The sequence below is a fragment of the Xylocopa sonorina genome, chromosome 12, assembly GCF_050948175.1.
Source record: "Xylocopa sonorina isolate GNS202 chromosome 12, iyXylSono1_principal, whole genome shotgun sequence".
NCBI lineage: Eukaryota > Metazoa > Arthropoda > Insecta > Hymenoptera > Apidae > Xylocopa > Xylocopa sonorina.
Genome location: NC_135204.1, coordinates 10,395,213 through 10,421,614, shown reverse-complemented (window position 1 = coordinate 10,421,614; position 26,402 = coordinate 10,395,213). Strand labels below are relative to the sequence as shown.

General features: G+C 51.2%; 1 protein-coding gene across 1 annotated transcript in view; it reads right to left on the bottom strand.

Moving 5' to 3' along the window:
* Nucleotides 1-26,402, bottom strand: part of LOC143429943 (disintegrin and metalloproteinase domain-containing protein 10) — a 102,121-nt gene that overhangs the window by 24,356 nt on the left and 51,363 nt on the right. The window contains exon 4 of the mRNA XM_076905819.1: nt 845-1,115. Coding sequence (XP_076761934.1) covers nt 845-1,115 — 271 coding nt within the window. The remainder of the gene's footprint in view (nt 1-844; nt 1,116-26,402) is intronic.

Genomic DNA, 26,402 nt, shown 5'->3' with positions numbered 1-26,402 from the left:
CACTTACCCTCTCGATGAGCCTTCGGATTTCGATCCCCGTCGACCGCGGAAATGACGAACGAAGCGAGAACTAGAGCCAGGCGGAGACCATCGGAATTTCGTTTGAAACAGAAGTACGGACGGGAGTGAAGCGTGGCCAGGCTGTTTATCACGAACGGAGTAATTGAAACAACTCGTGATCTCCTTCGTTCCAGGCCGACTGTTCCCGGACCGCCTCGGCAAACGTTATCATTAATCGAAGTCAAGAAGCGGTTCGAATCAGCACCCGGAACGCTCAACGGGGCTCTCCTCTAATTGTGGCCTGGCGCCATCCGCGCATGTCCCACGGAAATCATCGGTTTCCCTTGAAATCCCTTTGAACCGCACTGGTTCCCTACTAATTCGGTAAACTTCGACGGATGACGGTTCGTTCGATTAATACGCCGCGAGACTTTGACCGCGCGACAATGGGATCGCTTTAATAATCCTCGAATTGTCGGGGCGCGGGCACGTAAAACTGGAAAGCGTGCTCCGCCCTGCGGTCGGCCGTCTTTGCGCCGAGGTGCTTCTGAAATTCTATTAAACCGCTCGATGGATGCTAAGCTGCCGGTCGATATTTAGTTTACGCGAGGAATATCGGATGCGTTAGATCATACGAGGGGATACATCCAAATTGCATGCTAAGCTCTCTCTTAAACGCGATGCGAGGTTAAATTCGGCTCTCTGAGCGTTAGATTCGATTTAGTCGCGTAATATCGAAAGGAGTATAAGCGTGCGGCGGTGTATTTTATTTTATTAAAACTGGACACGCTGGAGCTTCGCTGTATCGTCGAGCAATTAGGTTAGAAGCGAAGAAACGGCTCACCTTAGCTCGTTCAACGTGTTCTCGCGCAGGAGCTCGCTCGCGCAAGGATAACTGTCGCGGCGAGGAACGCTCACGTCCACGGACCGATACGCGATCGTATGGTGATGCACATCGTCCATCGTGTCTTTATCCTCGCCGTCCTGTCGATGGCATACGAGAGGAGCGTATCTGTTGGCTGGCTCGATGTAGATCTCGTCGGAGGTCGTGAAGATGGCCCCGTCGAACAAACCTTCCTCCGTCACGATCCCATGAACCGACGAGTTCTCGTCGTCTGAAAAAGAGGAAAAGGCAAACGCACATATACACACACGTACACACTGGCATTGTTATTTAGATCGTAGAAAAAGCTTCGAAGCTTTCCTCCGTAGAAAGAAACTCCGATTTTCTTAGCCGCGAATTCTCGAGGAAGGCGAAAAACGCGATCGGCGCTGATATCCGGCGCGTCCGCATGCTCGACGAGTCACTCGGACTGTCTTTTTCTTTGAAGCGTTACCAGCGAGCTCGTAAATTGTGAGATTTACGTGCGCAAGAACCGCGTACGAGCGAATCAGCGTTTATATCACGTTTGCCCGCTCGGACTCGCCCGCCGCGTCTGTGAATTTATATTCGGTTGATTCGTTGCATCATCGTAGCGTATCGGATCGATGATGCATCGACGGGTTCCGCACGTGCGATACGATCGTTCGCTGTTTATGGAGCATTTTCTACGAGCCCCCATCCCGTCATCCCGCGTTCCTCGATGTTTCACGGAGAATACCGCGAGCAGAGACGAGCCTCGCGTAGACGACGTTTAATTAGGCGGTTGAAAAATCTGTAACCGGCTAAAGTGATGCGGCCGCGTGACTCGTTCGTTACTAATGCAAATATGTACGCGTACAAACACGGAACCGCCGCGTTGGTTTTCATACATCCGCTAACGTCCGTAACCCCTGTTGTGCAATATTTAATTGAAGTTTAATGTCGAGATTAAACGTCCGCGGGCATGCATTATTCATTAGTCGATATTTACTTGGAATTTAATGCGGTTGTCGAACAACCGTAGGTGCGAGCACGTGAGACGCAACGCGCCGGGCATAGGATCGAAGCGAGACAAAAATCGCTTGGTAAACTTTATCAGAATCCAGGAGGAAACATCGATGGGAGTTTTATGGTATTACGCTTTAAATTCTTTCCGAGGAGTATTCGATTACGGACGTTCGTTCGTTTTGTTTTTTCCATTCTTAACAACCGGCTCTATTGAATTCTTTCTTTATTAAAAATTTGATTAAACGCCGATCCGTACGGATTCGCTTATGCTTCATCGCGATTGTCTGTTTAAATTCGGCCGTCGTACAGTTTGAACGCGGTGAAAATAGATTTCCTCGCTCGTCGTCGCTGGCACGTCGAGTTCGCCGGTAAATTTTTCACAATCCCCGGCGTTTTCCACGGACGCGGGCCTATTCGAATGGATAATTGAATTTTTAATGCCTCAACGCCGGATGTCTTTCAAATCGAACAATTTGTTAATCCCAGCGAAACGAAACGAAACGAAATTGTCCACGAACGCGCGTTCAAGCTACGCGCCGTACCTCCGGAACCGATTACCCTCGCCGTTGGTTACTCTTTATTGGTTAACTTCGAGTTAATTAATTATCACGTTCCGCGAGATTCCACTGGCAGCCCTCGAATAACTATCAATATTAATAGCATAAATTTCGACTCGCGCAGTAATACTGTTTACAATATTGTTTGTACAGTTCCGTAGTGTAACATGTTTACGTGGTATTATTATTGTAATTTCGGCTACGCTTATGGAACATTTATGGAACAACGCGGGACCAGGGAGGCATTAATTTCTGATTTATCTACGCATTAATACGCAAACTTTCGTCCATGCTTTTATGTAATCCTTTCGCGGTGCGATACAAATTTCGAACGATACTGGCCATTACATTTCTATTTGGAGATGCACCAATTTCGGTTACTCCTCTGTGCGTGCAAGCTCCCATCGGCAGATTGTTTCGCGCGCGGCTCTCTCTCTCTTCTGAAACGAGACTCTCCTTCCGCGTCGTTGTTTCCGAGAGCCGTGTACAAACAGAACGTACAGGAAAAAGTAAACCGAACGATAGGGGATTGTTACGCGGAGGATGAACCTCCCCCGTGGTATTTACGGTAGCAGACGACGTGTGCAGCTCGGTTAATTGCGACGGCTTTAATTGTTCCATTAAAATAAGAGATCGAACCGTAAAGTCGGCTCGAAGTGTATAACGGATTAATTTTCTTACGTTCTTATCCGTGTTTCGCAGGGAGTTAGAAACTTCCCTCGGTGTTACATCGGACGAAGGCGAAATCTGAACGGCAAACACTGGTTCGTATCGAAAGGCGAGAAATCAACCGTGTCAAGTAAATCGGTCAACGCGGCCGCGTATCTCGAATGCTGGATCGGAAGGGCGAAAGAAGCCTTGGGCATTCGTTGTAGCGAGGAACTATGTATTTCGGTGCATCCGTAAATCAATGGGCTTTTGATCACGGTCCCTCGATAATTGCTGGCTGCTGCTTCTAACTGGATGGCCGCAGTTTAACCTGCTAGATTATCGCCAGTTGCCAAGGCTGCCAGCCCGCTATGCTCCATTACCTAACCTAGGGACGCTCAGACGAATTAACGCAGGCGAACGATATTTTAACCCGCATCACTCGCGATAAACGTAAAAGTTAATTAACCGGGTTCGCGAAAAATTAGGTCAGCTTCCGAGATATTCGTTGGGATAACGATATGAAATTTATTTTTGACTTTCCCTCGAGCTGTGGATCGGTTTAGATATTCCGCGAAGGTTCCCACGCGCTCGACAAATTCTGAATAACCGCAGAAGTTCGTTTGAAGAGCCAGCCGCTTTCGTTACTGGGATACTCTAATTTTATTTCGAAAATCATGCTAACTTTTGCTGGAGATGAAAAGAGAGAGAGAGGGAGTTTCTCGTAGTCGACAACGTTCGTATCTCTCGGTCACGTTACGTCGTGACACACGTTTTCCATGGATTTCCAGGTTCGCTTCCATTCACGGTTTTCGCTCGGGGCTTCCTAAGCCGCCATATATTGTAAGTTTTCCCCATTGTCCACAGGGTTTCAATGCTTTTCCTATACCTTGGCGATTTTACGGACTCCCGTTCGAACGTAACGCGTGTTCGTCCGACGACCATCGAACACGCACGCGTTCCATGCTATCAGTTTTATCCGATCGCGACGAATTACAATGCCCAGCTGGTGATCCGACGAACATCTCGATAAATCTTTATTTCTCCATCCTTCGCGCCATGATTAAACGAGTCTGTCTGCAGGAATCGCGACGTAATTCTGCCTGGAGACCGACCAGAGGCAGGCATTAACGAGCTCCATTCTCGGTTGATGATCGCAATAGCAACTGTGCGAGGAGTTTCTCGACGAGAACCGTGCGTTGTACGAAAGATGCGGATCCAGGTATGCAAACACCGAGTCCATCGAACGGTAATAAATTTTTCACGCGAGTCGGACCAACACGGATAGATTTGCGAGCCGCGGGATGCCGGCGAAGTCGATCGCGTTAGTTATCGAGGTGGAAAATAATGTGATGAATAATGGAGGATACGCGGCTCGCGATATGTACTCCGACGATGGACGCAGACGAGGGCATCGGAGGGCGGCGAGCGTGTCAAAGGAGAAGTAACCCTGTGCAAAGCGTCGGAGCTGTCAACTAATTCGCTTCTACAGCCATCCGCTAATCGGTACAATGCCGTGGCACAACTTGGTACGCAGCTCGACGAGTTCGCAGCGCTCGAGTTCCACGACTCCAAGTTGCGGGCAGAAAGTAACCGAGCCAAAACTGTTGTCGCAACGCACGAAATTCCTCCCGACCGTGGGGTAGTTTATCACCCGCTTATCCGCCGCAATTTGTCCCTTTAAGAGCCGTTGGATAGGGGACAGGGTTACACGTAAACGCGCGTACGCCGGCCGGTGTTTTAAATGCAAAATTGAGCCGGTCCGGGCCACCCCCTCCCCCCCTCCTTCCCCCGTTGGCGATGGAATTTAATTACAACGATCTGTCGTCGGGGGAACGCGCGGCGGCCGCTCGAAAAGCCAATCGTATTTCGACGGGTTCGAGTGACCAACGTGTTGATGGAAAGTCGATAACGGGTGGCAGCCAGCCTGTTCCCGGTTCGCGCGACGTGCAAACGACGCGCCCTCCAATCATTTCTCTTGCCCGCACGAAATATACACTTTGCACCTACGGGGCCCGCGATTCTGCAAGTGTTACGCGGAGACAGATAAACCGTCCTACCCGGAGTGATTTATGAGCCCGGGTCCCGCTCATGTAAATTGCTCGAAATCGCGCGAATGTTTCAGCCACGACCAACCCTTCCCCTCGTCTGCCACGCATTCCTGGCGTAGCGGGCTAATAAAGGGGAGGGCCGTGCATCGGTATTTCGCGTTCGCTTATCGTCGAGCTGGGAAGAAGTCGAGGGTGCAACGACGACGTCCCCGGTGTTCACGGTTTTTCAAAGCGAAAAGGCCGATTGTAACGCTCGGTTACCTGAAACTGTGCCAAACGGACGATCGAAGGGTGGCTGGATATTAAAAGAAAGTCCCTTTGAGATACAAATGGAGTGAAAAGGTCGGCAATTTTTGGCTCTGAATCTTTCATTTCCCAGTCCTGGCAGACCCCGGTAGCCCGGAGAGGTACGCTATTTTCTTGTTGCCCGGGGATTATCCCCGGAGGAAAATAAAATTCGGCATTTCCGTCGCGACGACGTGTACACGTGTCCGTGTTTGTGTGCGCGCGTGTGAATGCACGCGCGCGCGCGCGCGCACCTCTTGCTTCTTCCCTTCTTTCCCGGTCGATCGGATGTAAAACGCTGGATATACCTAAGATGGAGAACGCAGACATCTCTGTACGGTTCTGAAAGGCTCCCGTAGAAAGTCCTTCGTGGTAAATCACTCGCTCTCGATCGAATCCCTCTTCCTCTCCTCCGGTTTATCCATTTTCAGGATCGCAAACGAAGGGATTCGACGTGAGCCGTGACACCGCCGAGCCGCGCGCCGCTTCGATACGTTCTCCTTGCATCGACGTCGATCCCTTTTGGAATTTATGTGCGTGCGACGGCTGGGGAAATTTCGAGAAAATTCCACCATCGTGCCTTCTTTTATCTCCCGATGGGACTGCGGCAGCCCCCTCTGACTTCCGCCAGTTACCAAGCCGCTTCCCGTTCGACTGTGCAACTTCCAGGCCAGCGTTGCGTTTAATTTGTATCGTAACAAACCCGCCTGTCGATTTACTCTCCACTCGAGGCCTGTTATTTGATGTATTTTCATTGAAAAACGCAGGTTCCCCGTTCGCGAGGTAACGAACGATTCGCGAAATACCGGCGATCCCTCCAGCCGCGGTTCATTTCAATTTGTAAAGCAATTAACGAAATTATTCCGAGAAATATCAGAAGCCTCAAGTGGACTTCAAACAACGTACGAACTTTAAATGCAATTTCACCCACCGGCGGCGTATATAAGCTCAATTTCGTTGGCGGTGCATTAGAGTCCTCGACCCGGCGGCGTCTCCCAATTATTCAAAACTTAATGCAGACCGTATCCACCCTCTCAAAGTCTATATATCCAGCCCGAAAAGTGGATCTGGCTTGCAAAGTGACAGAGCGCTCCCCGACACTGGCTACGTTTCAGGCAGCTCAGCCTTTTCACCGTTTCCTTTTCACTCTTTCCGCCGCTCCCTCCTCTATTTCTATTTCTTCCCGCCTGCGCACCCTTACTCCCGCCCTCCACCTGCCGACCCTCGATCTCTTTTTGCTCGTCCCGCATCCCCTTTCGCTCCACGACTTTATCAATCTTTCTCGCGCAGACGGACGCGCCTCGCCTTCTTTTCTTTCCCGCACGCAACCTCTCCTCTGTTTATCCGCGTGAAAGCCACTCCTCCGCGAATCGAGATTCCTCGAATCCGTCCAAAAGACCGAACCCCTCTGTCCTCCTCCGCCGAGCGGGGCTCATTCGCGGAAGTGCAAACGCGAAATTCCACCCTTCGTCGCTGCTCGAGATCTTGCCTCAGAATTAAATCCCGTTGCTCGCTCAATTTATTTACCGGATCCTACGAGAATCGCTCTTATTCTGACCCCTTTACATTTCCACTTGTTCCGACCGATTCCGTTAAACTTCCCGCCTTGTCTCGCTGAACGCTGAGAGTTTAAGGAGGAACGGGGCGTACGCGCGCGCTATTCGCAGTTTCGCCCTTCGGATCGCAACGGCCGCCCGTTACACCACTCGCCCCCTAACGAACCGTTTGATAGCTTCGTAATATCTCGGATTATTGTCAATACGGGAAATAAAGGGCAGTCGAATGAATCACGAATACGCGTCACGTGGCCGGTTAGATAACGTAGTGCCGGGTGTTCGATTTTCAGATCGACGTCATTAATTCCCAGCGCACGTCGCTATTTAACCCGATTCGATTCGATAAATCGCCGCAGAATGTTGCTAATTACCCGATAATAATTGCGCGGCGATGGTGGGCTAATTTGTGTCGTTTTCGAACTTCACTCGGAATTGCCAGCCGCGGCTCGCCTGTCTTTTCGCCTCGGCGCATCCCTCTCGCACCTTTCCGCTCGCCCCCTGCTCGCCTAATACGTGCGTCGAATATCTCGGCCGATTCATTTGCCGGGGCGCGGCCGCGAAAATTTATCGCCGCGCCTTACCCTTTTTTTTTTACCGTCGCCGTATTAATATTACGTGGCCACGTTTCGTCGTTGAAATTATTCGGAATTCAACCGTGGAGAATTCCCACGTTTAATTCCACCCTCCCGTTCGCCCGCTGGGAACGATCGAACTTTGCGCGCCTTCGAAAAATAATTTTAAACGCTACTCACTGCAACCGTGGCGTCGCAACTTCCGGGACGTGCTCATCTTTTTCTTTCTTTTTTTTTCTTCCCTCCCTCTCTCTTTTTCGGAGAAGCTTTTAGAAAGTTGACTCCACTTGACCCGCCCCTTTTATTTTCCACTGGGAATCAGCTTCGAAGAATTAAATCTTCTTTCATCGAACAGCGCCGACCGTTTCAACGCCGGCGTAACAAACTTTCCCCGGGACTTTTCCTCCACTTTACGCAACCGTTTGACAAACTTCCGATTCTCTTTCGCGACACGCTCGAATCGATATTTCCTTTAATGTTACGGCGGACCACGACTCGTAAATTCCCCTCGAAACGCAGATATCGCTAATGTCCCGATTATTCTACGAACATCCGATAGATATGCCAGTATCAGTAGTAATGGTCAATAATTCGAACCCTCCAGTGGTTAGAACGAACACTCGGCATTCCCGTGCACGATACACAACCGGTTCTCGATCAATTTCGCCGGTGACTGACAGATTTGTTCCATCCGTAGCGGGATGCGGTAGATCCGCGCGTACGTATCAATCCGGCATAGTCTTATTCCCGTCAAAACGATATTTATTTTCTGTCAGCGCATTAGAACGCTCGCGCTCTGCGGCGAGCGGATCGGCGGTTGCGAAAATTAATGCTGATGCCAGGAGGAAACGGGTCGTTATTCGGGGCCCGGTTTAAGTGGTGAAACCCTCCCAATCAACGCCGGTGATTGATGCGCCGCTCATCGGTACACCCTTTGTGCTGTATCGCGCGGATAGGCGCGTCACTCTTTAACAATAGTTTTGCACCCTTTCGACGGTGGCCCGTCATAATTTGTCGATAACAGCGTCGAACGGCCCGCCACAAATCTTCGGCTCGCCGCCGCGCGACACACCTTTATCGGTTGTCCCGCGTCATTTTCCGCCGGATCGACTAATTGGAACGGTCCTCGTTTAATCGCCGGCGCTGCCCTTCGACGTTACCCACTAATATCTCCTGCCTGGCCACCGAGAGGGGGAGTTTTCCCGCGCGACCGACGCGTGCGTGCGAAACGCTAACCGCGCGCCGCGCAAACACACGAATCCGGTCGGCTCGTTAGAGTTCCGACGGACAGAGAAAATGTATCGCGTGTTAGAAAAGCTTGGTTCCCAGCCTGGCTCGGTGTAACGGAGATATCAATTTCCTCGGAGGCCCTGGTTTCGAACAAAATCGATCCTGAGGGGGTGGGGACGATAAACGGAGAGGCCGCGCGGAATCATGAAATCCCGTAGACGGCTTAATTGCTCGAGTTTCGGATTCTATCAATCAGCTCGCTAATTGGACCAGTCACGGCCTCGTTATGCAGCAAATTAGTGGTCACTCTGCTGACAAGATGGCGAATCGAGACGCGAAGATGGGCTATTTCGTTGTCATTGCGTAACTGGATGCGCCTTCTCATTAGTGCCTCGACGTTGCACGCGAACCAATCTTCCCCGCGGGAATCGTCAAAAATCCGATGGCTCGAGCTAATACAGTCGACCACCGAGTGGTGAAAGTCTCGACGGGATCGAAGTTCAGACGACAGCGAGACGGAGGAACGTCTCTCCGCGAAATACAAAAGTAATCTCCGCAACCGGAGAGGGTATCGCCGTGGAACAAAGTCAAAAATAGGGCTGTCAAGCGTCGACTGATAAGTGGTTGACGCGAGCTATAATTTTCCACGAGGAAAACCACTTAAAAGGCGATCGAACTGCATGGAAAACGGATCCTAACGAGGTCCCCAAGGAAATCTCACCGGAGAAATAACGACGTTGTCACTAGCTCGTGTTTCTTCCCCAGATCCCGCCCCGGCGGGGCATCCCCAGAGGATCCTTCATTTCGCGCGACCTCTCGTTTTATCGACTCGCTCGTTTTTGGTCGAGTCGTCGACTGGTTTTCGTTGCGACGCCGGAGCCGAAACTCTCCCGACACGCTCGGCCGTGATCCACCCCCACGAAACTTTCCTCATCGGAATGTTGGCATCATCGCCGCAAGCTGACCAATCGAATCGAAACACGTCGTTCAACTTTTGATCGAAACGACGTGCACCACCGAGATGGTCGCGTACGCGCCACGCCACGTAGCTACCTAACGCCGAGACGCCACCGTATAATAACCTCAGCTTCTAACGAATAGTTCGATAAAGATTGCGTGACTCCTTGATTACAGCAACGTGAATCGCAATTACCATGGACGAGCGTTCGCCGCAAACACTTTTTTCCCCTCTTACCCTTTCTCTCTCCTACCAAATTGCAATCTCCGCCAGCTTCCTGGACGGTATTTGTTATGCAAAGTTTCATTTTATACGGAAAGGTTAGATAACAAGTTCTTCCTTTCGTCTGCGAGTCCCTCCTTTCGTCCCCAGGCACAATACGACGTTCCATTCCAGACGTCACCATAGAATGCACGCTTCGAACGAGACGTCCTTGATATCGGGGCCCCATGTACAACCGGTCAATCGATCGGGCGAGGAAAGTCATAAACGGAGCAGAGCTTTTATTCTCGTGCACCGCATACTTGAAATTCCATCTCCCAGGCAAGAATACTTCGCTTTGCAAGGCGCATTCGAGGGAAATGTACTTTATGCGTGCACCATAGGGGCGAGGGGAACCCATTTGAAAAGCAAACTTCATTTGAATGCGTTCAGTAGATAGCACGTACGTAGACGACGAACACACGATCGATCGCCGTGAAACCATGTCGAGCATTGATCGATACTTTCACGCAGGGACAGCTGATCGATAATTCTCGTCAATCGTTCGTGGGTTGCGAATGTGTCGGCGAGGTTCGAATTATTCATGATCGAAAGAATATTCTATTCGACAAGTTACAACTTGTTAACACGTCCGCGATCTTCACGGTTACATCCACGTATACATATGTACTTTCTCGTCGGATTGCATACCTCGCGATGATATTTTGATCACGATTTCACGCGTAACTCTTTCATCCGCGTTTTTTTTTTTTTTGTTTTCAAAGGCTAAGAGAGATTGCAACGCAGAGTCGTCCCTTTCTCTGTTATTACCCGCTTCCGTCGTTCACCCTATCAACTTTGGACAAAATTGGAGATCCAACTCACACCTTTACGTTTTTCATACCGCGTCACAGAGGAAACCGTGTCAAAAAAACTGTTCTCCTCGTGCACGCTCGTTCGAATTTGTCCCCCTTCAGCCTCAGCGTCCATCGATCGCGGATAAATATGAAAATTCCACCGAGAACCAAAACCCTCGCCCAAACACTGGTGAACATTCGAGCGCCTCGAACGTCGCCCGAAACTCGTTCGATCTTACCAAGGGAGGGAGAGGTAAAACGTTGAGAAGCAGATCAACGTGTGTAACCGTCTATCCGTAGGTTACGTCTATGGACGACTGTGCTCTTACCCATAATACCCCGGGCAGGGAGAGGCAGTAAGTCGCGAACGTGATCCGCGGAAAAGCGCCGTACCCACACCCCCTCCCTACCAGCCCCTTTTACGTGATTCCACCAACTTTTCGGTCCTCGACGACCCGCTTTTCGTATGTATTACATCGCCCGCGATGTAAACTACTTTAATCCGAGGGCTGGAGTCGGCTTCCGGGTACGCCGCACGGATTTTTCCACGCTCGATTCTCGACCTCGTATCGCGCCCGCTACGATCCTCCCACGGGAACAGGGGTGTGTGCACGAGGGGGTGGAAGGAGAGGCCGATATTACGTTAAAACAACCCCGTCGCCCTCGTAATCCGATGAGGACACTTACCGTGACTTCGGAAATTGCTTTCCTTTCGATACTTACCGGCTTTTCCTGGTCCCACGCACTGGCACACGGACGCTCCAACACAGTGCTCGCTTGAAAACGGTACCGTTCTCGTTACCTGAGGGACCGTTTGACAGACTCTTCACACGATAGGTCGTAGGTTCGTTGATACGCCGATGGAACGATCCGTTTGATACGCGCCATTGTCGCTCCAGGTATAATACGTTCCGTCTTCACGAGCGACTAAGAAGCGACTCGTGGGCCTTTGGGGTGGTACCATCAGCTTCGCCTGATCTACGCACCGCCCCTCGCGCGATGGCTCGAGAGTAGATGGATACCGAAAAGAGCAGGGAAAATGAAGTTTCGCCGCGGAAGTTAGTCGCCACGCGAAGGTCGCCACTCGACGAAAGTGGCTTGACGCGACACGGTCGACAACATCGGAAAGGCGACAGAAAGATCGAAGATAAGAAGGATCCTCGTGGATAATCCCCTGGGCACTTCTTGAAGATAATACCCGGCCCGAGCGGAGCTCTGTCTTTCTGACGAAAGGAATTACGAAGCGAGCGTCGCGAGGAAATAAATTGAAATGCTCGAGCGGTTGTGCCCGTAGCGGGGCAGCGAGGATTCTTAATCTGAAAGGGCGACACCGCGACGCTTTCATCGGCTCACGATCGGGACGTGTAGTAAATTAGTATCGGGGGTGTAATACTTTCCTTGGTTGGCTCGATATCTCGCTGCGATCAAAGCCAACGAAATCCCTTTAGAGTCCGTGAGGACTTTGTGCCGGGGTCCAAGTGAACTTTGATGAGAAATTCTGCCGTCGAGCTGAGCTCCACTATTCTTCCCGGGTTCCTTTCACCCTTTGAATCTTCCCGAAACGTTGCTCCACTTCGTTGTCCCACTATTCCACCTCCGCGTCTCTATCGCATTCCCCTTTCGATGCAGATTCGAAGTTCGCCGATACTTTGTCGTTGCGAGTGGATAAAATAATATTTGATCGCAGCGTGTAGGACACGCTGCCGCGGAGGTGAGAATGTTCGAAAGCTGCATACTTCGCACGCTCTCCCCGATCGCGACGCCGACCTCGGATACTATTGTCGCTTATGGCTCGCGGAGTCGTCGTATCGGCAAACCATCCAGTCGGCTCCATAGAATCTCTAGTATTACGATGTTCTACCTCCGCTACAACTTCTTATTGCGCTTAAACTTGAAAAGAGAAGAAAGGAAATGACCACTCGTAGACTTTCCACGATACTTTGCGAGACCCTCTTAACCAAGCGGCCCGGCTATTGGCGAGACCGGAGATACACCAGGGTGGAGGAAACTCGCTCTCGAGACGTGGCCTCGTGTGGTCGACGCGAGCCACGGTGGCTCGAAAGATCAAGACGGGGAGCTCGGTCCTGTTCGAAATAATGGCCCGAAAGCGTTCGCCTGCTAGTGTATTCGAGTCGATCCGCGCGTACACCATCTCCTGGGAAAGCAAACACTTGCCGGCGATTCCTAACGAGACTCGACAAGCTCTGATGAGATCTCGCCTTCCAGCGGACACACAAATGCCCTCCTTCCTCTCCGATTCCACTTCTGCCACGCGAAACCTCGCTCGTCCCACGGTTTTCCCAAGCCTTGTTCACGGTACGCCACGGTTATTCTTTGCTCCCGGCTCTCGAGAACGGAACACGTAACGGTTCGCCCCGTTTTTCGTCTTCCTTCGTCCGTTCGGTGATCTTCCTTAATTGCGCTCCAATACTCTCCTCGTTCGCCCCCTTGGTTGCTCGTCTGGCGGTTCGAAAAAGTCGCACGGACGTTTCTTCGATCGAGCACATCACCACCGTGGAACGAAGCTGACCGCGTTGCTCTAGGGCGAAACGAATTTCACGAATATTCAACGGTAGACAGGATAACCTGGACGAGGTATTACCTTCCGCGCGCTTAATTAATTTCGCAACCGTTTGACCACGGTTAATTGAGCAGCTGCGGGCTTTCGTTGGTTTTTTTGAGGGATTCACCAGAGAATCCTTTGGAACGAGTCTCTCTCTCTCTCTTTGGCAAATATCGCTGGGCGTGCAAGCGAACGAAGCTACAGTAGCACGGCTCTGTCTATGGTCGGACGCGATACTCGACGCGACTTGCGTTACGACTTTCCCTGAAATGTTCGATTACCGCGGTACGTTTCTAAGCAACGTTGCGCGGTCGTAAATAATTATCACTGTTTGTCGATCGTAAAAAGAACAAAGTACAAGCCCTCGTAACCCCCGAACGAGGTCTCGAGTCGACCGTCGATTTAACGGCGATCCTAAATCATAATGAGTTCGCTCCAGCAGCGTGGAAGCCACTGAAAAGGATTCTCGAGAAATCGAGGACGTATTCCCGGTCTTTCCCAAGAACATTCGAGTCAATTATATCCCCGAGCCATCGGTACGATAGCGCGCGGAGGCCCTTCAAACTTTCCTCCCCGTCAAAGAGCCACATATTTTATTACCGCCCGCGCCATTTGTCCCCGCAAAAGCGAACCGTTCAAACGATCCACCGCAGTTTCATCCACGACGCTCCCCGAAGATCCTTCTGCCAACTGTTCTCTATCAAACTTTCCCGCAGAATTCTATCGAGAACCGCCTCGAGTCATAATCGACCTTCCATCCCCCAGCCAACCCCGTATCGTGGCTAGAGCGAGGATTCAATTTCATCCAGCCACGGTTACAAATTATCCAGCGGAACACCGTCGCGTACCGGAAGAACGGGAATCGCAAAATACGCGGGGACCCGTTTCCGTGGCTTCGCCCCTCGAGTCGCGCCCCTTCCGTCTTGCTCCCGGTTTCACGAGCCTCGCGGGGTGAGTCGGAAAGTTTCCGCAGAAGTTCCCCGGATCCGATAAGTAGTCGAACACTCCGAAACCGCGGAAAAAGGAGGAAAGGACGTCGAGGGGGAATCTCAGCGGGCGCGCAAGAACCGGCAACTTTTTGCCAGCCGCGAGAGCAACGTCGATCCTTCTCTCCTCTTTTTAGCGTTATTAATGTTCCCAGGGAATCGCGGCAGTCGATCGGAAAATATTTCATGCTCGAACGCCCGGTGAAGCCGCTGGTACTTCTGCCGGATAATTAACGATCGGAGTCACGCGTTTCGGCCGACCGCCGGATAATACAAGCCGACGCCTACCCCTGCGGTTTTGGCGACGCGCATCAAACTCGCCACGTGCCGATCGCGGCTCGAATCGCATACTTGTGATACGAAATACTTCTTTGCGCCTTCGAACGACAGCTTCCGCGCGCTGCGATCGGAATATTCGAAAGCCAGGTGACGCAGGTGGTGGTCGAAAGCGCAATCGGTAACGTCTAACCGCCGGCCGCGATGCCTTTTACTCGCATCGGGAATCCAACGTAGCCGCAAAGCCGCGAAACACCTGGGACCGTTATCGAAATCCGATCTTTATTTACTCTGTGTATTACAACTAGTTCGCGGAGTGGCTGTTACCAGGGAGTATCCGGTTATACGGAAGTTGGTGTACCTGAGAGCAGGAGTTGATACGAATTGGCTCTATAAATTTGCGAAACTAACCGGGAAGGGAATCTGATCGATCGGAATAAATTTTCTTTCCTCGAAGGTGAACGGAGCAGCAGCGTATCGGTATAACGGATCGGCATTGCGCAGGGGGGAGTTGCGTAGGAGAGGCGCGGCGTGGTCGCGCGACTTTCAAAGCTAATCGAATCCGAACGGAATAGCAATTAATAATTCTACGTTACAGCCGTTCTTTTCATCCCCGTCGCATTTGAAATTCAAATTAATGGGACGAAATAATTTTAATAACGCCGCTTTGATAGAAAATTGACTTTTGCTACGCGCCCCTCTCATAGAATATCAAAATTATAATGAATTCATGGAACAATCGAGTTTCTTACTAATCGAACGTTTGTGATTTCAACTTCCCCGTTCGATTCGCGCGAAGCTCCAATTGTCATTAAAATGCAAAGCAAAATCGCGTTACGTATGCGCGGAATCTCCACCTCGGGGCGAGCTGGAACTTTTAATTTAATGCAACATTAATCGAGTTCCACGGAAATGTCACCGGGCGGACGGGTACAGACGAGTGCTTAAATTCTCGTGGAAAACGCTGACCCACCAGCCGTCAGAGATTCCCATCAGCTTCATGGTCACGATTCGGATCTACCCATCAAAATTGCAAACCCTTGTCTCGCCCGTCCCTCTTTTCGCGGTCTCTCTTTCCCCCTCTCGTCCCCCCCCGATGCGTTATCTCGCTGCGGCTGAAATCTCGCTGAATCCGCAGAAACGCGGACGGTGTCTAGCTGAAACGAGGAATTCCGAAAGAACCACGAGTCACGCGAGAAACAAAATACCTCAACGACGACGCGACGCGACTCTCTCGTTTCCTCCTACGTTCTTCTCCCCGCCAGCAGCTCTCCCGCGGGGAAACCTAGCATACATACTATACTGTGGGTATATCTCGCTGTTCCTATTTTAGCCTGTATTTTTCTTTTCGATCCGTCGACAAAGGAGGTGGCGAAACGTCGACGCGATCGGATCCACGATTTACCGGAGCTATCGCGCGATTAAATGCCCGATTGAGTTCACGGGACGAAAAACAAAATCCCCGCGAAACGCAGTCAAATATTTCATCGATTGATGCTTCTTGGCGTTCGACCGGCTTTTGATCTCGCCGCGTGGTATACCGTGGACAATGGGCTCGCTATTTTTTTCCCTCGCGCCGTTCGCGGGAATTCCAAAAGCGCCAGCGCGTTCGACCGCGAAAATTCTCCCCGGGAAATTATTACACCGCGTTGTTGCTCGCTTTCGCGAACAGCTGCAGGCTCCAGCGATCGCGCAAGGGGATTCGTGAAAAATTTGTCGCGGTATTGTTGGCTTTAATCCGGGCTGAAATCGGGAATTACGCAAACACCGCGGGAGGCCAGATCGGACACCGTTCCGCGGGCCGGTGCAAACAGATAAATTGACAATTAAGATCGTGAAAGATATCCGATTGGGCGCTAAGGTGCAACGTGCACGCGCCAACGGCTCCAAGATAAATGGACAAACAAAAGACGGGTGAACGGGGTTGCTGAGAAGAGTGGTCGGTGCGAGACGAGAGGGAGAAAAAGAGAGAGAGACGGGGAACAATAGGGGTGGCGACAGTTTCCAGCTAACGTGGGCGAGGAGGAAAAAGGCGGCAGCTCCGGGCCACGAGCTTTATTAATTAAGCTAAGTACACGACTTTCGACCCCAATCCGTCCGCCTTGCTTCAGGCCGTGTCGCCGCCTGATCTCGAGGACCTTTAGAAACGACCGCTGTATAAATAGCTGCACGTTCACGCGCGCAAACACTGCCAACCCCCTGTGTCATCCCTACCTTCAAACGTGTCGTCCTCCACTTTTGCTCTCGATCGTTTCCTTCTCCCGACGAGACCCCGCGAATCGTTCGCGGTTCATCGCGGTCTGAAGTTTTTGGAGAAGCCACAATTGGCCGTCCTCGGAGCCGAGGAGGAATTTTATCGAGTTATTCTTCTCGGATGACATCTGTGCACCGTCGCGGAGACAAGGGTAGCAAGGTTTGCGCGGGGTAACGAGCGCCGCGAGATTATTCAGGTCGTCGCTGGCTTCCCAGCTAACAATTTCTCTTTCGACCGACACACGCGCGCTGACGATAGGATATATTTTCTTTGAAATCGAGACGCGTAACCGATAACGAGATCCCGGCTACATTTTGTTTCGCCGGGGCACATCGCGAAACCCTCCCGCCGTCTTTCATTTTAATTCCTCCGGCATCCGGGCCGCTGTTCGAAAGGTTAATTACAGCTCAAAGCAGAGAGAATCCGTGGTCTCTGGCTGTTGCAGCGAGCTTAATTTACTTCAGCTAAACGAAAAGTTCGTCATACCAGTGTATCCTCTCCACTCCGCTCCATCTCGCGCTATGCGTCTCCTTTTTTCTCCGCTCTGAACGCGCGATCTTTTTTTCCGCCCCGCCCCGCGACGCCAACTATAAATGCAACATGGAAATAATAAGCAGCGCTTAATTCCCTTGTTAAACGAGACATAATATTTTTGTCGGGCTAATTGAATCATTAACTCGGGTTTAATAATGATTAAGCCCTGGCCCCCGGAGACTGGAACAAAATGAGCGAGTTGCTTTATCAATTTTGTTAAATGAAATTACGTCGGGAACTCGGGGATGGCTTTTAAACTGACGCAATTAAAAGTTATATTTAATGTAACGGTCGCCAAACGCGTCGTAGATATTAGATCACCGCGGAAACGTCGCCGGACTCGAGGCATCGACTTCGACGAGGCGTAACGTCGTTTAAAGCGAACAACTCGACGCGTAATCCCATCTAGCCGCATACGTTCGTGAATATTTTTGAAACGTTTCGCGCAGGATCGCCATCTTGGACGATGTTCCAAGACGATCCAAAAAAAAAAAAAACGGATTGTTTCATGCGATTAAATAGAACGAGAGGGACGCCTAGTACGCGTTAATTTGATAAGACAGTTCGCAGCGATACAGTGGCGAATAGAAACGCAATTTCACGTTCCAGGATGTTCGCCCTAAGAAGAAAATGCCGCCGGTTTCGTAAAACCTGTACGCGACCGTTCGAACACTTTGTTTCCCCCGTAGGAGCTAGTAAAATTTCATTTTTGCGTCTACAGCGGAATGGTATCGCGCACGGTGGGCGTGGAGAATAAGGAAAAAGGAGCACAGTCGGCGACGATAACGATAACGGGGAAGGTAGCCGTATTATTATCTGAATATAGACGCTACGTTCTTCCGCGGCTGCACAGGAGAATAAAGACTTTTATCGGCCTCCTCGACAACCGGCTCCTCCTCGCTTCCAGTCGCAGGCTGGAAAATTTTCATCGTACGCGGTATTGCTTCAGGAATTATCCGGCGACGAGTCCCCAGCGTTCGACGACAGAGGTACGATGGACGAGGGAGGACTCTGTCGTAGCCAGAGACACTCGTCCACGAGGCATCCGCCCGTGCAGTTCTCTCGAACCTCGCGCGATGTACATTGAATTCACGGGGAATAAATTAAACAGCATCATTAATTCTAGTGGAGCGCGCGGTGACAAATTGAGAAGGTGTCGGCGTGCTTGTAACCTCGTGCTGCAAATAAATCATAGCGTGCTCCGTTAAAAATTCCCGGCGATCGTCCAGTCACGCGCCGGCTCGGTTAATTGCACGGGGCGTAGAAATTCTATCGAACGGTAGGAAGCGGGGGCTAAGCGGCGGGAGATAAATCATGCCAACGGTAAAAGTAAAGGAAGCGGGCAATGGTGTAAGAGTTTTCTTTTTTTCTCTCTCTCTCTCCCTCTCTGTTTTCTATTTTCTTTTTTTTTTCGCGCTGGCTGGAACATTTTCCAGGCTGGTCGGGACGAAATGCACGCTCACGCATGTTCGCGGGCGAGCGGCCATGAATATTCATAGGGCGAGAGGATGCGAGAGGGTTGCCGAGGGTTGAAACGAACGGGGTTGGAAAAGTCCTGGCTCCGGGAACGTTTCAGAAGTTACCGCGTTCGCCGTTTTCACATCCTCGCCTACTTAGTCCCACCCTTCTCCCTCCCCTCGCCGCACCCCCCGCTGTTTTTCGTTTTTCCACTGCTTCCTGCGAGTCGTTTCGTGATCCCCGCGAGACCTTTTCAATTTTCGCTACGGAAACCGCTCGCATTTTAACGACCGTGATTATTACCCGCCACAATACAGCGGTGCGACGCATTCTTCGAGCGCTCCTTTCTGAAACGCGCTCGCGAATTTTCCAACCCCCTTCCCGGTTTCCGCGCTCGTCTAGAGTTTCTCTCTTATCTCTTCGCAGCTTCCGACGAAGTACACTTTTCTTCTATTTCTCTTGTCGATCGCAGACAAGCATTTGTTCATCGCGGCTGCAAACCCTCGCTCTCTCTTTCAACCCCCCCCGTTGTTTTTTCGACGCTCGCCCCTTTGTTCTTCGTACGTCTGTGTTTCGATAGCCGGTTCCCGGTTTTTCTGCCTCTCGATTCCTCCTACCGTTAATCGTTCATCGCTGCCAACCTCGAATTTTCACGTGCTTCCGTCGAACTCTTCGAGAGTAAGATCTCGACTCGTACGAGATCTATTCGTGCGCCAGGTTGCAACGGAGTGCTTCGTTGATGCAATTATCCGGGTCAATCGCAGTCCGCAAATGTAACGTTCCGTTCTCGGGTCGAAGATACCGACGCTGTCGATGTTCCGCTTACCAGAAGAAACTTTCCCTACCGCGGTTGCCGAGCTTGCGGAGAAACCGCTGGGTCGAGCGAGGAGTTCACGACTCGATGAAGTCTCGGAAAGCGCCGACTGCTTCCACTCTTTCACGATTGTACTTTTCAAGTAGGCGAACCTTCCTCGCGAGATGTTTATTAATTAATCGTGTCGCGATAGCTAGTTAAACATGACAGAGAATCGTGGACGAGCTCGCAGAGTCCCGATAGTTAATCGGGACGTCACGCCGTCGATGAACGCGCTTTCCCGGCATTGAAACTCACATTAACGGGAAGAATAGCCCGCGACAAGCTTTGAAGCGCTCGCGAAAGAAATTGGGAACCGCAACAAGTTGCACTCGAGAACGCAAACAGCCGTCCGAGGCAGCCAGTGTTTGCATGCTGAACGAGAACGAGGATCCAGTTGCGAGGAACACCCGAGTTTCCCCTGCTTTCTTTAAGGATGTTCCCCTTGCCAATCCGCGAGCCCCACAAAAGCAACGATCCCCGTCGCACGATAAGGATATATCAATCAATCAATTATAAAAGAATCGTTCGTCACGTTCATTTCTGCTTAATCTTTCATCGTCGAGTGAAATTTTGATCACTTTCGACCCAATTCCATTCTCCACTCTATAAAAAGAGCATCGAACGAGGAAGAGCATCCGCGGCGCGGTCGAAAAGAATTCGTAGGACACGAAGAAAGGAGGGCGTCACGGGCAGCGGGGCGAATCAAAGCTCGGTTATCGAGCGGAAGTTCTACGGCGCGGAAAGGTGAATACTGGGGCGCAACGAGAGTGGCGAGAAGTAAATCCTCCCTTCGGTTAAAATTCACAGTACGAACCGGGCAGGCCAACCCGCCCATCGAACAACGGGCGTGCATGCCCGGCTGACCACACTGTCGCTGCTAGTAATCCATGAGATCGGCTTGCTGTCGCGTGCCCGGAAATTATAATTCGTACGCGTTTCCACTCTGTACATCGAGAGGATTCGACGAGAGATCACAGCCGGCAGCGTCTTTCTCGAAGCTGTCGCAACGCCATCGGCCTGCGTATCCATCGTGATCGATCGCGTCCGCGTTCTGAAAGCCAGCCGGGCATTCTTCTGCGAGCTTCACTTCAGACCATGTAAAACAGCGTTGTTAGGCTGGAAAGCGGTCGAACGGAGTATCCTCTCCGCAGAGAAGCGCGATTTTTCCTCTTGTCCAGGTTTTCATCCCCCTTTTCCGTCGTGGATAAATGTGTCACTGTCAGGTTTAGCTGCGACTCTGTTCCCTCTATGGAGGCGTCGTGTCATAGGTGGCGGCGGCGACACTTTACAAACGAACAATGGGAGCGACGAATTGGTCGAATCGTGTACAATGCTCCTGGGCGCCGTGTAAGCCATCGATTGCACGTCAGCGCCGATTCTTAAGTGCTCCTTGACACGGGACGGTAAGAGTGGAATTCGCTGTTCCATCTGGTCCGTCGGAATCGATCCATCGGTCGCAAGAAATTTACACACGCCACGCGCGATTACCATGCTCGCGAAATCGACGCCTCTTTATTATCTCTCGCCGTCTCTGTTCGGCTTTGAGCCGTCTGGGGGTCGCGTTCAAATTGTCGTCCGCGCGGAGACAGGAGCGAGGGCGGGAGGAGAAGCGGAGGAATTGGAAAGAACGCAATAATAATGTTCCTCGCGAAAAACCGGGCAACGAGAGGTACTGGGAAATACCGGAGCGTGAATTTAAAGGCGTCACCTCGCCGTGCATTGTAGAGTCTCGATTGTCCGAGATGCATTATCCGAGCTGTTTGAAGCACCCCTGCGACGAATACCGTGGAGATAAAGTTCACCCTTTGACGTGCTCTTGTCGCGTGAACGTCATTCGGTATAGAGTTCCCAGCAGCTGCACGCAGCAGCATGAATAATGAATCGAGATTCCGGAAAAGTTTCGCGGAAATCCGGACGAATCGGATGGTTCGATCGTGGCGTCGTTTAGTCCGAACATATTTTGCGCGCAAGCAACGCGACGCGCAATTGCGCCAGTTGCCGATATACTCACTGCTGAAAAGATAGATTTCCGTAACGGGAATTACGGGAAGACGTTAAAAGGGATAGAAAAAGGAGCCACAGGTTTTCCGCGACTGTCAGCCCGGAACAAACCTCTGGACAGCGTTTTCTGGTGTAGTCGTTCTCTTAAAGAGGACTTTTCTCTCCTTGTAGAGGGAGAGACAGAGAGACAGAGAGAGAGCAGAGTGGGGCGCGACGGGAAACGACGAGGACAGTAAGAAGATGATGTTAAAACGAGGGAAAAGGAGCGACGGAAACCGAGTCGTTGGGTACGCGGCAAAAAGAGGCGGAGGAAAGTAGCGGCGGAAGTCGGGAAACGAGAGGCAAGTCCTGAGGGTGGCTTGGAAGGGCCGCAGATTCTATTGTAAGTTTTTTCAGTCGTTTAGCAGGCCCTTCGCCCGGCGCGAACGTGTCCCGGTTCATTCAAATATTATTCGACTTTAAAAGCGTTCGAGCATCGGGGCAGCTGCCGGACGACTTTAGAGTGTTGATCAATTTAAGGAATCAGGAACTTGCTTTTCGAGCTTTTAAAAGTCTTAAGAGGGACCCTTGAAAATCTCGGGAACGAGCGATTGTGTGGAAATAGAGGAGTCGAGTAAATTCTGTTGCTCCTCCCGGCTTGTTCGCGGTGAAACGCGGCATTTCGAGGCCGTCGCTAGACTCTGAGAGGGGTGCGCGGGGGCGCGCGCCGGCTAAAAAGGTTCAAGATGTAAGAGACTCGCCAGGCAGCTGAGGGTTCACTTTTCTTCCTGTAGGATCTGAGATTAAGTGCGTTCCCGTAAGAAAAAGCAGCGCGCGCGTCGCATTTGGGGAGGAGCAGTTCTGTTACAACGAGCGGAACGCCGGCGAGCTTTTACCTCGCCGCCGGTTGGCCAGCCGGTTTTATTCGCCTGCGATTCAACCCGCGGGGGGACGCCGCTCGCTTTTTACCCCGCTCGTCGTTGAAAAACGAGAGAACAAACGGGCGCGCGGACGGGACGAGGAGCGTGGCTGATCGTTCGAAATTATTTTTGACGTTCTGCGGCAGGGAACATCGGGTCAGCGGTCTGCTCGGATCGAGGAGATGGCATTTCCACGATCGGCGCCAAAACAACGCCCCGCGTAATTTATCTTCCGCCCGTCAGGATATAGATACAGCCGAATACTGGATTAAGGCAATTAACACGTTCGTAGCTGTTCGACGTGTAACGCTCGCGTGTGTATACGCGCGCGTGTACGCGTGTGTCACCGAGTGCGCAGCGCTATTCATCAATGTCGGGACCGTGCGTTACACGTTATAGATTAATCCGGAGATTTCTTAGGTGGCGCGTTTAATTGAATTCGAATTAAATTGGAATTCGAAATTCCCGTCGGAAATGTCGCGCGTCTCGTAAAGCGTACCACCCGGCTAAGGGTGGAAAATCGCGTCCCCTTACCGGGGAGGCCCGGTTTCGAAACGAGCAAGGGACCGAACCTCGATCTCCCTCAGCTCAGGTTTCAATGAGAAATTTATTCCCGTCGTCGTTTCTCCTCCCCGTTCGTTTCATTCGCTCGCGTTGTCCGCGCGTTACTACGTTTACCCTACGAGAACGGCGAAAGGTCACGAAATACGAGGGAGGAAAGGACGCCGACCGTTCGTCCAGCGGGGGAATTGGGCACGTATCCATTAAGCGAGACGTAAAAGCGCCATCCAGCAACCCGTCCGCAACCTGGGAACCGAGTCACGAAGTAACGACCGGGACATTATGAACCTGTCTGGAAATACAGTTGCGAATTATCATCGGAGCCAGCTGGTCTCGATTCCCGGGTTTCAGCGAGCGCTAGACGGGGCGACAATGGTATTCATAGTGTTACGGAGGATCGGTGACGCGCGACGGGAGGACCAGGCGAAATCGTAGCGTCGGGAGTTTCCTTTCCAGCCCTGTTTTTCACTATTTTTAATGAAAAATTGCGGTTACGAAATTTACTCTTTTCCGAGGAGAGCAACTTGCCGGAGGAGGGAAGGAACGCGGAAGAAATAAATTGGTTTGTTACGTAAACAAACTGTTTGCATCTCTCAGCCCGAAAAATAAATATATTCGCATCGGTCTTTCCCTCCTTTCGTCGTATCTTACGCGGCACTTTGAATAAGACGCGAAATAAATGTGCGGGGCTTGCGTTCTTCACCCTTTCGCGCGGAGGAAGAAGGAGATCGAGTATTTCTTCTCCCTCCTTCTTCTTTTTTTTTTTTACGCGAACGCGAGCTAGGGGGTGAGTTTTGTACGTCATTCGACTCACTCGACTCCCTTGGATGGGTTCCTCTTTCCATTTCGAAGCGTATTTGTTTCCCTCTCTCGCGTGTTTGCCGGTGTTTTATTTGTCACGCGTCTACCTTTGAGGGATAATGGAATACCGACCCCCTCGCGGTGGTTTCATCGAGATGGCATCGTCGAGGAGGAACGAGGGGTCCGCTCGCGTCGCGTCGATTCGAAGCGGCGTCTGAATATGTTCCGATTGATCGAGGCGGAGATTCGCAAAGTCCTCGAGTAACGGAAAGTCATGGGAACCGAATCCACGAACGAGATATACGCTCGCCACGGTGACATTAGAAAGCGAGGCGGACAGCGGAGGGGGCTGTACGGAAAAAAGAAGAAAACAACAAGATTGGTATAACACACGGGTTATAACTTCGAATCAATCTGAATCCCTGATATCGTAAAGAAGCAATGATACGATTCTACGGCCTCGTTTTTCGCTTAACGGAGAATCCAAGGGTCACCGTTACTTCTGGCTATGGACACGACTGTCCCTACGTTACGGTTTCCGTATCGACGTTCCCCCTTTTCGAAACAGGTCTGCCTACCCTCCGCGGGATAAGATACGGGCCTGACCGCGTCGTATAAAAATGTCGTAACAGTTTCCCTGTTACCGGCCACGATCGCCCGTCTGGATTTATATCAGGAAGCCCGGGTCAAAGGTACGCTTCCGACCCCTGTTCAGTCGTCGCTCTCGAATGACACGCGACACGACGCCCAAGAGAGTATCTCGCGACTGATAAACTTTTTTAAATAACATTCAAAGTCCATTCGGAGTTTCTTTAATTATCTCTCATCCTATCTTCGTCGTCGCTTTCTCGAACAGGCAGCTCCTCGTTTCCCAGCCATTCTCTCCGATCCCTAACCCCATTATACTTTCAATCATCATAAAATCGAAGGTTCGCCCGAAGCCGACGAGAAAAGTCTACGCTCGGGGATGTTAATTCCGCGAGGGGCGAGACGGGGGCGACAGCCGCGCGATTTTTTTCTTCCGCCTCCGGATTGTACATTACGAGGCGCAGTTGCGAGGAACGACGGGTAGGACTTTTCGAGATGAGTCGAAGGTATTATGGGGGAAGTGGCGGACGGTCGTAAGACCGGAACGATGTCATAACCCGGGAACGTAACTATTTGCTCGTCTCTCTCCCTCCTGGATCGACTCATCGATTATTCCGACGCTGCTCCGCGCGAGGTGCTCGACGGTGAAAACCGAGGCGGCACGGCCGGCCGGGCTCGCTCCCCTGTTCGTTTAACAGAACGCAAACGAACGGCTCGCTCCTGATGAACAGTTCATAAATTTAAATCAGATTGTCGGCTGGAATTTCTTCTTACTCCGACAGGATCCCCCCGTCCGTCGTTCCGCGGGCGAGCAGCATTATTTTTCGAGCAAGCCAAAGATCGGCTTCGCGATGGGCTAACAAGTTCACTCGGGAACGTTTTCCGACCGGGCGTGTTTTTAAATTAATTGAAAACGCTGGGCGTAATCGCGAATTCAGGGAAAATGATGGCATAAAACGAATTGGATAAATTTAAATTAAAAGCGGGAGTAGATTTTTACAAACACGCCTTTTCTCTCCATTAAAAAATACGGATTGGCGGAATCGTTACGCGTACCGGATAACGAACGCCTGTGTTCCGAACGCGACGCGTACTTTCATTATTTTTAATAATCGCGTTCGCCGGCAACGCTCGCCGAATTATTTCATCGATTCCGTTTTTAAAGTGTAATTGGCATCGGGTTATTCCGACCGATGCCATTGACTGATTCGAAACGTTGCTCGTTCGATAGCTAACAGCGATTCGTTCGTTTGATATTTGGTGCGCCTTGCGAAGCGTTTCCTCTTTTCTGTTTTTTTTTTCATTTCTCTCTTTTTTTCCACCTAGTCCCCCGGTGAACGTCCCGCTGAATTATTTATTAAGGCGTGTAATATCTCGAAAACAATTCAAAATTTATACTCGTAACTTATGGCGAGATCGCGTTCTGCGGGAGGAAACTTCCAACTCGCGCAAGACGTAATATTTCCCAACTCGGACAATGTGTCTTCCGGCTCTGAACAAATAGGTCTCAACTTTCGAAGATACATCGCCGTCAGCTTAATGCGACGTAAATCTGATACCGATGCTGCCGTCACATTTAACGTTACCCCCCAACCCATCGCTCGTCGAAAGTTTTCGAACGGCTCGTTGATAAGAACACTCGTTTCCTTAGTTTTACAAGCGTTGCTCGCGTAAATATCGGGGAAGAGAGCAAGGAAGAAAGAATGACACGGTTTCCACGGCCAATCAGGATCCGAGGAACGCGCGAGTAGTCCTGAAAGTCGTCCGCGAGACGGGACGGAAACGCGTTCGTCGGCTCGACCGTAAACGTCAGAACGGAGACGACTAATTTCCCAGCAAA